The sequence below is a fragment of the Callorhinchus milii genome, unplaced genomic scaffold (genome assembly GCF_018977255.1).
Source record: "Callorhinchus milii isolate IMCB2004 unplaced genomic scaffold, IMCB_Cmil_1.0 Scaffold4, whole genome shotgun sequence".
Classification (NCBI taxonomy): domain Eukaryota; kingdom Metazoa; phylum Chordata; class Chondrichthyes; order Chimaeriformes; family Callorhinchidae; genus Callorhinchus; species Callorhinchus milii.
The window spans coordinates 69,625,292-69,640,061 of NW_024704745.1; the positions used below are offsets into that span (position 1 = coordinate 69,625,292).

At 40.2% G+C, this 14,770-nt stretch overlaps 1 protein-coding gene across 1 annotated transcript in view; it reads right to left on the minus strand.

Annotated features, from left to right (window-relative positions):
• Window positions 1-6,236: 6,236 nt before the first annotated feature.
• The window catches only part of flt1 (fms related receptor tyrosine kinase 1), a 122,026-nt gene continuing 113,492 nt past the window's right edge, over window positions 6,237-14,770 (minus strand). The window contains exons 28-30 of the mRNA XM_007900604.2: window positions 13,405-13,489; window positions 9,100-9,194; window positions 6,237-7,603 (exon numbers count right to left, since the gene is read on the minus strand). Of these exons, the coding sequence (XP_007898795.2) occupies window positions 7,399-7,603; window positions 9,100-9,194; window positions 13,405-13,489 (385 nt within the window). The 3' untranslated portion in view covers window positions 6,237-7,398. The remainder of the gene's footprint in view (window positions 7,604-9,099; window positions 9,195-13,404; window positions 13,490-14,770) is intronic.

Genomic DNA, 14,770 nt, shown 5'->3' on the forward strand with positions numbered 1-14,770 from the left:
AATGCCTTTACCGAACTTACCAGCTGTATTGAATCGCAGGAAACAAAGTTTGGACTTGTCATTGCACGGGCACTTACCTGCTGCATTGAAGTATGTGTGCACCGTGTATATTATTTTCCTGTAAATTTCCCTGTAACTCATACTTAGTGTAAATCATATTAAGTGTCATGATCCTGACTAATATGATTTATAAGTTTTACTGTAGTTTCTTCTGGAAAATTCCAAAATATTGCTTCAAGTTTGGATTTTAATAATAATAATAATCCTTACATTTGATATAGCTCCTTTTACATCAGGAAGACATCTCAAAGCACTTCATGGGATTTATTATAAATTGTTGTGGCTATGTACAGTAAACTGATAGCTCAACCCGGGCTTAACTTGTCACCACCATTAATCAATATCCCGGATGCATTTATTTATGTATTAAATGCCTAATCCGCTACTACGGATAAGTCGTCACTGAGCCCTTTTCCCTTGAAGTGCCAAGTTATCAGTTTACTATAAGCTAATACAGCAGGCCACAGTAATGTGCCTTGAAACAGTCATGACATTTTAATTGTTTGAAAATTTAAGTGCAAATTTACTTCCGCCAGTAATTTTTTCCCATTGATTTAAATTGTTATTTAATATTAAATTACAGCAATGAAAGCCACAAATTTTTGACTGCAGCCTGGTTTTCTTCTGCTCTCCATTTGTACCATTAGGTGGTGCTGAAGTACCATATTATACCAAACATTAATGACTACAACAATACAGTGCAGAATTTCATGGAATGCAAACCTTCCTCTGTGCATAATGTAGCTCATCAGAGTTCTCACTGATTAAACTACACAGGAGCACAGATGATCCTGCAGTTTTAATTCAACCCTCAAGTTGGGATTCATAACTCATACTCTAGGTTGGCAATCCATTGCACTGTCAGAGGTACAGTCCATCAACAACAAGATTACATTTGTATAGCGCCTTTCACATCGGGAGGACGTCCCGCTGGACAGTGTACAGCATTTCAGACCCGAGCTAGGGTCAGGGGGGGAGAAGGGGGGTGACAGATGGCATGGACGAAGAGGAGGATCTTGAGGTGGGACTTGAAGGAGGCGGAGTGATTGGGTGATGGAATTTCAGAGGTTGGGGGCAGAGTGGCTGAAGGCCAATGGTGGATCCGGCTGAGCGGAGGGAGCGGGTGGGTTGGTAGGGTGTTAGGAGTTCGCAGAGGTAGGGTGGGGTGAGGCCATGGAGGGCTTTGTATGTGAGGACCAGGATCTTGAACTGGATCCTCTGAAGGATAGAGAGCCAATGGAGTCTGGTGAGAATGGAGGAGATGGAGTCACGGAGTTTGGTTCGGGGGAGGACACGGGCTGCAGAGTTCTGGATTATCTGGTAGTGGCGATGTTACAGAGGTGAGGGAAGGCAGAGCGGGTCGTGGCTTGGATTTGGGGAAGAAAAGACAGTTGAGGGTTGAACAAGACACCTAGGTTCCTGACTGGCTTTGTGAGTTGAAGTTTGCAACCATGGAGGTTGATGCTGCGAGACCTTGAGGTGCAGAGGCACTGGCGCGAGCCAATCAGGAGGGCCTCAGTCTTGTTCACATTCAACTGCAGGAAATTTGCCCTCATCCAGGACTTGATGTCCGACAGGCAGTCTGTCAGGACAGCAGTGGTCCTGGAGTTGAGGGTGGAGGCAGAAAGATAGAGTTGGGTATCATCCACATACATATGGAAGTTGACCCCATATCTGTGGATGATGTCACCAAGGGGGAGCATGTAGATATTAAAGAGGAGAGGGCCAAAGACAGAGCCCTGGGAGACGCCAGATGTGACAGTGCGGGGGCTGGAGGAGAAACCGTTAGAGGCAACAAAGTGGAGACAAGTGAGATATTAAACCAAGGGTCTGTCTTAGGTGGATGTTAAAGATCCCATGGCAATATTTGAAAAGAGATGGGAGTTTAGCCTGGTGTCCTGACCAACAGTGCCCTGGATAAAACTAATAATTCACTGGCTGTTTGTGGGGGGAACATTCCTGCACAAATTAACCATGTTTTTCACCTACAAATACACAAATACAAATACACAGTCACTAACTCCAATTTAGAATAATTTCTGTGAAGCATTTTGAGTATTTTGATGATGTGATGAGACATTATGTGAAATGCACGGATTATTCTATTATACAATTCTTTATTAACCCAAACAGTCCACGTGGAATATCAGCAACAAAGCTGCTGCATCATTGCTCAAGCCTGTGGGTTTCTTATGCGGAAATCCAAACCCCTGTTTTCAGAAGTACAAATACAGAACAAGCCATCGCCTCACTCACTTGGTTATGGGAAATCTGGTTTGTTTCTATTTGCACCGCAGCCCAATTTCTCTGAGACTTTCTGTATTCTCAGCAAGTACCAAGGTCAAATCTGCAGGATCAGTCCTTCCAGGGAGAGATTGTGCTTCATTCCAACAGTCTATCTCTGGAATTTCCACGTGTAGGTGGGATGTATGGAACTCTCAGTGACAAGTCAATCCAATGCAGAAGCAGATTTCTGATGAAGTCAGTAAACAAGGCAGCTTTGTAACTAGTTTTGAAGAACTCTGACAATAATCTGTGGTCTTGTGGAAAGAACACAATGTGCTACTCTGTCAAACCCACCTTCCCATGATTGTGTTTCTGTTTCTTGTCCACGTATGACACGGTGCAATAGAATCAGCCATTCCGCTTTATCTATGTTGTAGTTTTCAGGGTTAAATTTTAACCCTGCTTCCTGTACTCACAGAACATCAAAGACATGGGTGATGCAGATATTCTCTGATTGACTAAGAATGGCAGTGGTATCTGTTTGCAGCAAACCGTGTACTCCCCAGCTTCATTTAGCACAGAAAAACACCAGTTACTGTGACGTGGCTATGTTTTAGCCCCGAGTGTATGACCCTGAGCTCATCCATTCCTGGATAATGGCACTCAATGGATCTGCCAATAGTCAGTTTGAGGTACAGTAAAGATCCAATCCCCCCCACCCTACACTTCCCACCAATGTCATCTGTACAAGTCATGAGATTCACACAATTGACTATCAGGCCATGTAAATGTCTATAATCTACATGGATCCATGTGATATATTATTTTTGGCTCCTTCATTTCCCTTTAAGTGTAATGTGAACTAGGTCCCATAAGCTGTAAGACAAGATACAGGCATTTGAGAGTTATGGTGTACATTCTTACCCCGTGAGTAAGCTGACACCTACATTTATCTGAGAGGAGCACAGTACTGTGAAACGACTCCAATGTGAACATTATGGGAAGTTGTAGTACATTCAGTGTCTTTGGATTTCCTCCCAATGCAATGTGTTGTTGTAAGCCATGGAATGGTATGTGGTGGAGAGGGCGCAATGGGACGCCTCCTGTTTCTCAATTAATTGTTCCGCTCTTCCTCCATATTCCTTGATATTAATAATTCTTGCATTTGATATAACACTTTTCATGTCAGGAAGATATCTTGAAGCATTTTACAGGATTTTGTATTTCGTAGCTGAATGGGGAAACCAATTTATGTGCAGCAAGATTCCACGAACAGCCATTGAAGTGAATGATCAATTTTATCTGGGAGACTGTTGGCCTGGACATCAGGAGAAACTCCTGATTATTATAATAATACTTGAATTTGGGGAGATAATTATTTGGGGAGGACAAGTATTGGGGGGCTTTGGGGAGAGAGCAGGGGATTGGGATTGATTTGGATATAGCTCTTTTAAAAGAGACGCACAGACATGATGGGCCGAATGGCCTCCTTCTGCGCTGTATAATTCTATGAACTCCATTCTCTTTTCGAATAGTGCCATTGGATCTTTATCGTCCACCTGAACAGGCAGACAAGACCTTGGTTTTATCTCTCATCGGAAGGACCACACCTCCAATAATGCAGCATGCCCCAGGAGTGTCAACCTAGATCATGAGTTCAAAGCCCCACAACCTTCTGACTCAAAGGTGAGAGTACTACCAACTGAACCACTGTGACACCCAATGTAGCCATTCTGCAGCTAAGAAACGATACTCAAGTATGATTTTTAGAAAACAAAAAAGACTGAAACACGGTCACTGCTGATGGTCATGACATGCAGTATCTTAACACTGAGTTTGTTCCTTCCCATCCAATACCATTTAACCTGAGTTACACATCAATGTTGTACAGGGATTTGGTGACCCATCATATCACTCAGCTAATTCTGGATAAGGATGGACATTAGCTTGAATAGCTATCGGAAAGCATTTTTATAATAATAATCCTAATAATAATCTTTGCATTTGATATAGTGCTTTATCACGTCTTTGAGATGTCTCAAAGTGCTTCAGAATGTGAATTGACTATATTTTGTGGGCAAACCGCGGCAGCCATTTACGCACAGCAGTGTCCCACAAACAGTTGTGGATTGAATGACCAAATTATTATTTGTATAGTATAAGTATATTTTCCATACTTATATCTCTTTCTAATACATTATTTTATTTATTTTATTAATGACCTACCTGATATAAGGGCATGTAAAACCGGACAGTGAGACTGCTTGGAACAGATAAGAGTATTTTGTGTTTCTACTTTTATTATGACTGCATACAGTACTAAAATACTTTATACCAAAAATGTGTATATCATTCGATGAAATGGTTTAAAAAATATTGCTTTCCAGCTCTATTTCCAGAATTTTGCTTGAAAGTTTGGGCTGAAATTCAGGACATTTCAGAATGCTTTCCTTAGACCAGGTTACATGTTTCACCCCACAATCACAGCCTGGCCTCATTGCAAAAAGCAGCTCTGGTTTAGATGAAGTGAACTTTTTACCTTTGACTGTTCCAATCTCTCGGAATCCACAACATCTGCTGGTCTACAAGATAGGCCAAGCCACTGCTCCACGCTGATTTTTTTCCAAAACTCAGGTGAGATCCAGCAGGCAAAATACAATGTTAAAATCATTTTAAGGCTGGTTTTGCATTCGCACAATTACAAACGCAGACTATTTCATAGAACTGGCAGCTCAAGGAATTTTGCAGCATCACTTCAAATCATTGGTGGTAAAGCAATCGCATGAACCAAAACAGTTCATAACTTGAGCTTGAGTTCCCACACGTTAACGTTAATATTTTGAGTATTGAACTGTAACTTTTTAATCTTAAGTTTAATGCTAATATATAACTATGATACAATTTCACATTTTATATGGTTTATTTATTTATATGCCTGGAGGACATTTCAAACGTGCTTTACACAGCTGGTTGGGTACCTGAGCCGGGATTGGTGGGGAAGGTTGGAAAAATGACTGAAGGCGCCTCAAAGAGGTGGACTTTGAAAGTAGGGGTGAAAGGAGCCCAGTTGGAGGGATAACTGTTATTTAGTATAGATTTGGTATCAAACTAACATTTGATACAGGCTTTTGTAGTTTGTAGCTGAATGGGGCAGCCAATTTGTGCGCAGCATGGTTCCACAAGCAGCCATTGAAGTGAATGATCAATTTTATCTGGGGGATTGTTGGCCTTTTGCTATGTTGGCCATCTAGAACTCCATATAATTTTAGAGCAGGAAGTGTAACTGCTTTATCTCAATCCAAATGGCTTTACTTCTAGCAGTGAAAATGGGACGTTAATTGGCAGAAAATAAAGCTGGTGATATTGCCTGCTAATATATGCCCCACCAGTTGGCAAATTAAATGGATGTAAACCACTAAAACTGTCCAGATAGGCCAAATCATGATCACAGTACAGCAATGTCCATATTCCTCTTAACAGAGGGAATTGCAATCACATATCCCTTAAAAGGAAAGCACTACCCTCCAAGCAGATTTGAGTTCACATGTGTCATAACTGTTATACAAATAGTAATAATAATCCTTGCATTTGATATAGCGCCTTATCAGGTCGGTGAGACGTCTTAAAGCTATTCACAGAATATATTGTAAAGTGGATATTTTGTGGATGAAACACAGCAGCCAATTGTGCACAGTAGGGTCCCACAAACAGTCGTGACCAAAGTTTGCCAACTGGGTTCCTACTTAATCTAGGTAAACAGAGGAGTGTGGAAAAAGGAAACTTGCCTAAGGTTTCACCCTACAAATACCTTTTCTTCATATTAAGAGCACAAAGGAATTGGAGAAAACGATACAGACCCCGTTCCTACCTACAAATTGGTTGTGCATTCATATGTTTTATGAGCAACAGACAAAATATAATCTTCTAAGTAACGTAATAGAACTCTAATTTTTTATTAGTTATATACATCTTAGATACAATGTCCATTATGGGTGAATACAAAATTATACAAAAAGTAAATACAGTGCCTAAATAGTCAATATTAGATATATTCATTCATACAATATTTCAGTTTGCCCTATTATCAATTTATATGGAGTAATACATTTCAAATCCAGTGGATGGCAATAAAGATATATTGTTTCCCATCACCAAACATTCACATTTCATTGACATAGATTGAGTAACTGAGTTTGGTGATGTTGACAGCCGGTTATTTTTCATATACTTAATGAGGAAATTTTCAAAATACAGTGTAAAGCACTAAAACAATCTATCAAAGTACACAGTTATTTGAATGTAAAGTGGTGATAAAGCTGATAGTGAAATGACATTAGACCACCCAGACGTCATGGTTCCACATCAAAAAGCTGGCTATAATGTGGCAGTAGTCAGATAATGAAACTCACACAAGCCCTAAAGATGGTCAGTGACTTACCTATTTATGTCTCTTTTCCACTCCACTAGTGACTGGTGCACCTCATACTTCCTGATCTCTACCCAGATCCTGATATGTGGGGATTTATTTCATTACATCATCTACCCAGATTCTCCTCTGCTCACCTCCTGATCTAGTGCTATTTCCATTCCCATTTTTCATACAGTGAAACCCTCAACAACCTTCCCTGCATCTCCCAATAATGCGCCAACGGTGTGCGTCATCTTTCATTTAATTTAATTGCTTGTGTAGAAAATGAAAAAGTCATACTTGCACTGTCAAGGGGCTCTTATACAGTTCAGTTAAAGCCTTATTGTTCGAGACTGTAGAGAGGTGTAAACTGCATCTGAGCTGCACCACATCTGACCTGGAAATGCTATACATGTTCGCTAGGTGAAAAGAGAAATTGGATTCCATTTCCACCATTGTCTTACTTTCATGAACACTACATACTTCTATACCCCCGGCCGCTCCCTCTCTCAGGCTGGTTTTATTACACTTGATGTTAATGCATCAGTACTGGCTACACTTCACATGCAATTGCTACAAGGGAATGGTACACTTATGCTTTAACACTGGCAAGAGCAGTAAAGAGAACTTGTTAATGGAGGTATTCTGCAACCTGTGGAATGTATGGATTTTCTGTTCTGTACTTTGAGTGAAATATCCTTTCCTTAAATTGGCAGTGGGGTATAGAAGAGCGGGGAGTTATAGTTAGGTGGTGGAGTGCAGCAATTGATCTTTGGCTCAGATGTATTGAGCTGACCCAAATTCTCACATGTTTGATTGCCACCGCTTCCATAATGTTGACTGGAACTGCAACTGCTTGACCGATTGACAGCTTCAGAGAACATCATCTCCTTGGCTGATGCTTTCAACCTGCGAAACAAAAAAGCAATGAAATGGAATACTTTCTGTGTCAGATGCAATTTAAAACATTTGCTTTTATTTCAAGCAAACAGACATGAGAAACCTAATGCGACACCTCTGGGAATCAAATGAATCTCACTCAAACAAATGCTAAAAATACTCACAAAAAGGAAAGAGAGACTCTCAGTTTTTTTGATAGTGCCTATTGCTTGCAAAATGTCGAATGTTGAAATATCTGCTCTTTACAGTAATTATCGTCACATGTAGTGACTGTTTTTTGTAGGTAAACACAATGTACATCAAAGCCCTGCAAACCCCCACAAAGTCAGTAGAGGAAGATTCACAAGGAATCCTTTGTCCTTTTCTTTTGTTGATCTCTTTGTGCCAACTACTTCTGAACTTGGGAGCCAAAGCATGTTACAAGGTCCTCTGCTGTTGAGAATTTGAGTAAGTTGGATTCTCTGGTTCATAAAGTGTAGTGTCTGCCCATATTTCAAATGACAAGAATAAACAGCATTCTCTGTATATTAGATTGAACAATGGTTTCCAAAACTATTTAATAATTTTCCGCTATTCTGCGTGGCCCTTATTGTAAGATAAAATGATCTTACAGGCCAAAACTGGATGAAATTTCTGGTCTCAAGTGGGTCTTGACAGCACCAGAGGCAGAATTTACTGTGCAGCTCTGCCATGGAAGGCAAGACTGCCATTGGATACATCAAAGTAACACACTTGACTGAAGTATCCCACATTCCCTTCGCCTTGCTCCCTCCCTTGCCTCCTTCAAGGTGTGTGTCAAAACTCTCCTCTTCGACCGCGCCTTTGGCCACCCTCCACAATCTCGGGTCAAAATCCCTGACTGTCCAGCACCTTGGGACATCTTCCCGACGTGAAAGGCGCCATACAAATCTGTGAAGCTCTTTGGGACGTCTAGAAGACGTGAAAAGCGCTATATCAAATGCAAGGATTATTATTATATTATTATTGTATTGTGTATGACTGTTTAAAAAAAAGTTCTGCAATACTGGATCAATTTCTGTTTTGCAGCTAAAGCAAGTAAAAGAGAAAACAAATCTATTCTTTGCTTTAGGAAACAGGAAAGTGCAGGAAGGAGTGAGAAAGCAGCCAGGACTTTTACTCTAAACGTTGCCATCTAATTAAGTAGAATGCATGGCAAAGACAGCAGATAATTGATGGGATACTGATAAATGGCTAAGCTTGACTGGAGAATTAAGCTGCTGCTGCAAGTTGCCGTGGTTGTCAAGATTTCAAATGATGTTTACGCAGCACAAATTTAACCCTACTTTCAAAATGCATTTTGTCAGAAAAAGGACTTCCTACTTAATCACCTTCCTGCAAATTTAGGGCAGACACTCATGATGCCAAAACTTCATGTGTTTCTTGCTGCACACAATTTCGTTTTGTACTAGATGTCTCGTATTTTTCCTGGCATCCGTTTCCTGTTATAATTACTGCATACAGTATTGTGTATTGTGTACACTCACCCAAAAGACTGAGAGATGCTTGCTTTGCTCTCCAACCACATTAGATGCCTCATCTCTTCCGAAGCTAAAACCATCCCACTGTCAGTTTGATAATCCTGAGAAAAAAAGCAACAGTTGCACCATTCAGGACTGCCATGTGGCGTCAATTAACATTTATATAGCTGTATATCCCGAAGAGAAGTCTCGAAGCACTACATAGATGTAACTAAATAAATCTAACTAATAATAATAATCCTTGCATTTAATATAGCCCTTTCAGAAGTACTGAAAAGGATTCAAAATGTTTGCAGCATAATCCAGAAACATTTTTGTTTTCTATGTATCGTTAAATCACATTTATCCACAGACCACACACAGTTACTCCACTTTACAGTATATCCTTGAAGTGCATTGGGACATTCTCTTGACATGAAAGGTATTATATCAAATATAAGGATTATGTTTATTATCATGTCTCACATTGACTCATAACAAGTCTCACTTATATAATAATCTTTGCACTTTATATAGTGTTTAGCACAGTGTGGAGATACTTCAAATTGCTTCACAAGATTTTATTGTGAATTGTATTGACTGTGTACTTGTATGCAAAAGCAGCAGCTAATTTGTTCACTGTAATGACCCACAAACAGCAGTGAAATGAATGATTAATTTTATCTGAGGAATCTTTGGTCTGAGTATCGGGAGAAACTCCCATTGCTTTTCAAATAGTACCAGGGATCTATAAAATCCACTTGAACTGGCAGACAGGACCACAGTTTTGTAATCTCTTCTTCTGAAGGACAGCCTCTCCAACAATGCAGTGCTTCTCAAACATCTCATTGGAGGGTCAGTGCACACTGTGAGTTCAAAATCCCAATGTGAGGCTTAAACCCATAACCTTCTGACACAGAGATGAGAATATTACCAACTGAACTAGGCTAAGCCTTTCATGTAGAATGATTGTTTCATAGCACTTCACAAATATTGTATAATATGCACACTGACCACAGAGAAGAAAAGGGGAATGAACGATTTTAACCAAAGGCTGAAAGATATGTTTTCAGGAGGTTTTGAAGGCAGGGTGAGAGAGAAAGCGAGGAAAAGAGGGGTTGAAAGAGATTTCCTGGGGACAAGGATGAAGCTTCAGTCACAAATAATAATAATCCTTGCATTTGACATAGTGCTTTTCACATCTTCTAGACATCTCAAAGCGCTTCAAAGAATATATTGTAAAGTGAATTGAGTGTATATTTGTGGGCGAAACGCGGGAGTTAATTGCTCACAGCAGTGTCCCACAAACAGTTGCAGATTGAGTGACCGAGTTATTATTGGGTTTTTTGTTTTTTTTAATGGTGGCATAGAGGGAGTGAGTAGTGAACAATACAGCAGAATTGAAGGAGCAGACGGTATAAGTCCGGCTGACGAAAAAAAGTCTTGCACATGGATTCATTAAAAGATTCCTTATGAGGAAATAGCATACATGCATGGGAAATTCATAATTAAAAATGCAGGCACATGTACCGTAAATTCTAGTTGGACCTTGCATACACTGGGAATCATTTTTAAGAGGAATATAAGAGGTCCCTGTGCTTAAGGAAACTTTACTTAAAACTGATTGACACAAACTATATTTAATAATTGCATAAAATCCTTCTTACTTTTTACCTTTTTGTGATCTTCAAATCTGGCGAGCCCAGAAACTAAATTAAGAGTTGCCCAATGGCTTACTGTTGTTATTTTTCATTCCATGTCCTCTCTTTTTCATTCCCCTGATTAACATTTCTCTCATTAACCTACCATTTTGGGAAGTTGTTATGTCTGACAGAGTTTCCCTTGTCTGTCCTAAGTTTTTGTGCGCTCTTGCCAATCATTTTGATTGGACTTATTTGGACTTTGGCTCATTTGTTAAATACCGATACTGCGATTAAATACATTTTTGTGAAGAAATAACCAGTTTTAGTTTTACAAAAAGAAATAAAATCAGTAAGTGCTGGAAATCCACAGCAGGTCAATCAGCATCTTAAGAAAAGAGATACATTAATATTTCAAATAGGACCTTTCATCAGAACTCTTTTTATCTCAGATTTAATAGCTCCTGGCTTTGATGCACTCATCGAGTGTAGAAAAACAAGTGCTGGAGTGGGAAGCCAGGTTTATACACTCCACTCCACAATGGCCAGGGAAAGGAAACAAACAGCCCAACAACTGTGCAACTGGCTACTTTAATAAGGGTGAAACATTCTACGTCCAAATTCTCACACAGACCAAGGGATGGCTCCAGAGCTTTGAATGAAGAATGCCATTTCTAGGCATCTGATTTATACTGGACTGGTGCCATTCGGCCCAACTAGTCTGTGTGGGTATTTGTACTCCACACAAGCCCCTACGTCTCCTATTCCCCTCACCTACACCCCTCTATTTCCATCTCACTCATGTATGTAAAATGAACACACCAGATTATTGCTAGCCACGTTTGTGGCTAATCAAATGTAGCTGCTGAACCAGTAGATTCCAGCAATAAAACATGAAATTATAACCGGAAATGCATAATCACTTCTCTCCCTCTCGCGTGAATAGTCCCGTGTCTGCACGGACTTATGATCAAACTGTTTCATCTTGCACACAAAAATTATGCTTTCATATTGTTTTAATTCACGGAAAAAGGGTAGGCATAGCCCCAAAGAATCCAAGCACATCTCAAATTATATTGTTAGGCTTATCGTAACATGGTACACATTGAGAATCTATAACAGCGATTTAAAATGGATTTCTCAATAAGAAAACAAAATGCAAAATACTGCAGATGCTGGAAATCTGAAATAAAAACAGGAGTCGCTGTTGACTCACTTTCCTTTCTCAGTGGATTCTGCCTGACCTGCTGAGTGTCCCAGCAACTCTGTTTTTGTTTCTCAATAAGAACTCTGAATAACTAGAACAAGGACATCAGGCAAACCCATGGAAACTCCACTCCAACAGGACCTACATACACAGCAAAGTGAGGCTGTGAGCTTGTGTGACTCAACATCTTTGTAGATTTCATTGTGCACATTTGAGAAGCTTGTGATACATATAACAATAATAATCCTTGCATTTGACTAGCGCCTTATCACATCTTCGGGACGTCTCAAAGCACTTCACAGAATATACTGTAGTGACCGTATATTTTGTGGGTGAAACGCGGCAGCCAATTGCACACAGTAGTGTCACACAAACAGACATGGATTGAGTGACCACATTATCCTTTTTAAAAAGCGTTTATTGCCCCCGGAAATGCGATCCGCTAAACGACTAACAACCAGGTTCCTATTTACTGCTGGTAAACAGAGGCGTATGGAGTAAGGAATCTTGCCCAATGTTTCCCCCTACCCAGGAATCAAACTCAGGTTCGCTCGCTTGCAAAGCGAGTGCTCTAACCACTACCTACAGGACTCCACAAAATCACTGCGAAAAGGTGTCAGACATTAAGAGAGGTTCTTCATTTCCTTTTTATTGATGTGCTGGTGACGTGACAGAGAGCCAGAGAAACTGGGCAGAGCCAGGGATATTGGGTATAGAGAGACTGACTGGCAGAGCCAGAGAGAATGGACACAGAGAAAGTGGGCACAGAGAGACTGCGCAGAGCCAGAGAGAATGGGCGCAGAGACTGGGCACACAGAGAATGGGCACAGAGAGATTTGGCAGAGCCAGAGACAATGGGCACAGAGACTGGGCAGAGAGAGACTGGGAACAGAGTGTTATTATTATACATGACACAATAATAACATTATTATATATTATTATATGGTACAATAATAATCCTTGCATTTGATACAGCACCTTATCACGTCAGAAGAACATCTCAAAGTCCTTCACAGGATTTACTGTGAAATGGAGTGACCGTGTATTTGTAGGCAAGTATTATATTATATCATATTATATTAAAGGATGCAAGTGTAGTTGCACTTAAAATAATAATAATAATCCTTGTATTTGAATACAGCGCTTTTCACGTCTTCTAGACGTCTCAAAGCGGTTCACAGGATATGCTGTAAAGTGAATTGACCGAATATTTGTAGGCGAAATTGCGCACAGCAGTGTCCCACAAACAGTCGTGGATTGAAAATGACCAATTTATAATTGTTTGTTTTTTTGGAGGGATTATTATTAGGCGTGTCGAGTAAGGAAACTTGCCCAAGGTTTCGCCCTGCCTGGAATTGAACTCAGGTGTCTCGCTTGCAAGGCGAGTGCTCTAACCACTGAGCTACAGGACTCCAGTATGTCTTGAAACAAAGCAAGGGTTATGAAATAATAGCGAGCAGGCTTCAGAATTACCAAAAAACATACATCACTCGAAGGCATAAGCTCAGGTTGCAGCTCTTCGAATGTCTTTAAAGTCCAAGTTTGCTTCTTCATACAAGTGTTGATATACCTGCAATGACAGACATGTTAAATGCTGGACTCAGACCAACTTTTAAGTGAAGTCAAAACATTCTCCTTTTAAGTCATTCACCTGGCGATAGCTATTTCACCAACTGTGGGTGAGCTATAAGTTCAAATGGAAGCAGTTGTGTCATTTATATCCCACTGAAACATCAAACTCTTGTACAGAGTTATGACTGAACTGTAATATCCTGCTGAGAATATTTACCGGTGGCCTCAACAAAGGTATTTGTAACTAGAACGTCTGAATCAACGGATGCCACAGAGTTATATGGGTAAGCAGGATGTTCTTAGGAGACGGATATCATTCTGAGACTTGCAGCCATTTAAGATGAATGGCAAACAGTATTTAATATGGAGAAATGGACGATAATGCCAAACTGTGCTAAAAATAACCAATATGAAGCTCTATCATTAAACGAAGCACAGCAGGAAAATTATGTGTGCGTTCCAGTGACTAAACATACAACGTCATTGTATTAAGATATTCGGTAGTAACCACTGAGGCAAATAGAGTGATAGGGGAATATCTGGTGTTCAATAGATCAAAGGGTAAAACCAACATTCTGAAAAGCATTTCTGAGCCATATTAATGTAAATGCAGATTGTCAGACTCACTATAAACAGACCCCACCCCCCACCTCCATTAGAATTTGTTGATGAAATACAGCGAGTCAATTAAAGTTTTGAAAAGCAGAATAAAAACACTAATTCAACAAGGGGTTAAAGGGTTCACAAGCTTCATGCACATTTCTCTTCCCAATTTCCCTTCTAGACTTGGTCTGCCCTCGGAAACCAAAAATGTCTAGTGGGCCCAGCTGATGTGTACGGAATCTGTCAAAGCCTCTGTGGTTTGGCTTTTAAGAGGGGTGCGTAGATACTCATCAGTCCAACTCCTCATCCCAAGCTCATACTCCAGCTGAAATCCTGGCACTTCCATCTAGCAGAAAGCCAGAGGCCATGGTTCGAAGCCAGATATTTTGGTCTGTTACACAATCATTTTATTTCAGAGTAATTCTTTGTGTGGTGAGTACGATTTGCATTGGATCAGAAACGAAACAGCAACAAATACAACATTTTACAGTTCAGATTTTTCCATCTTTTCTAAACCTAAGGCAACACACAACCTTTTGGTTGTATTTACAGGCAGGTCTTTTCCTCAAACACAATACAAACCAACATCAAAGTCTATTAGCCTTGAAATTTGATTCAAGAAAACACCACAGCCCAGCATCCTCCCCTCTCCCATTCAAACAGCTGTGCATAATGT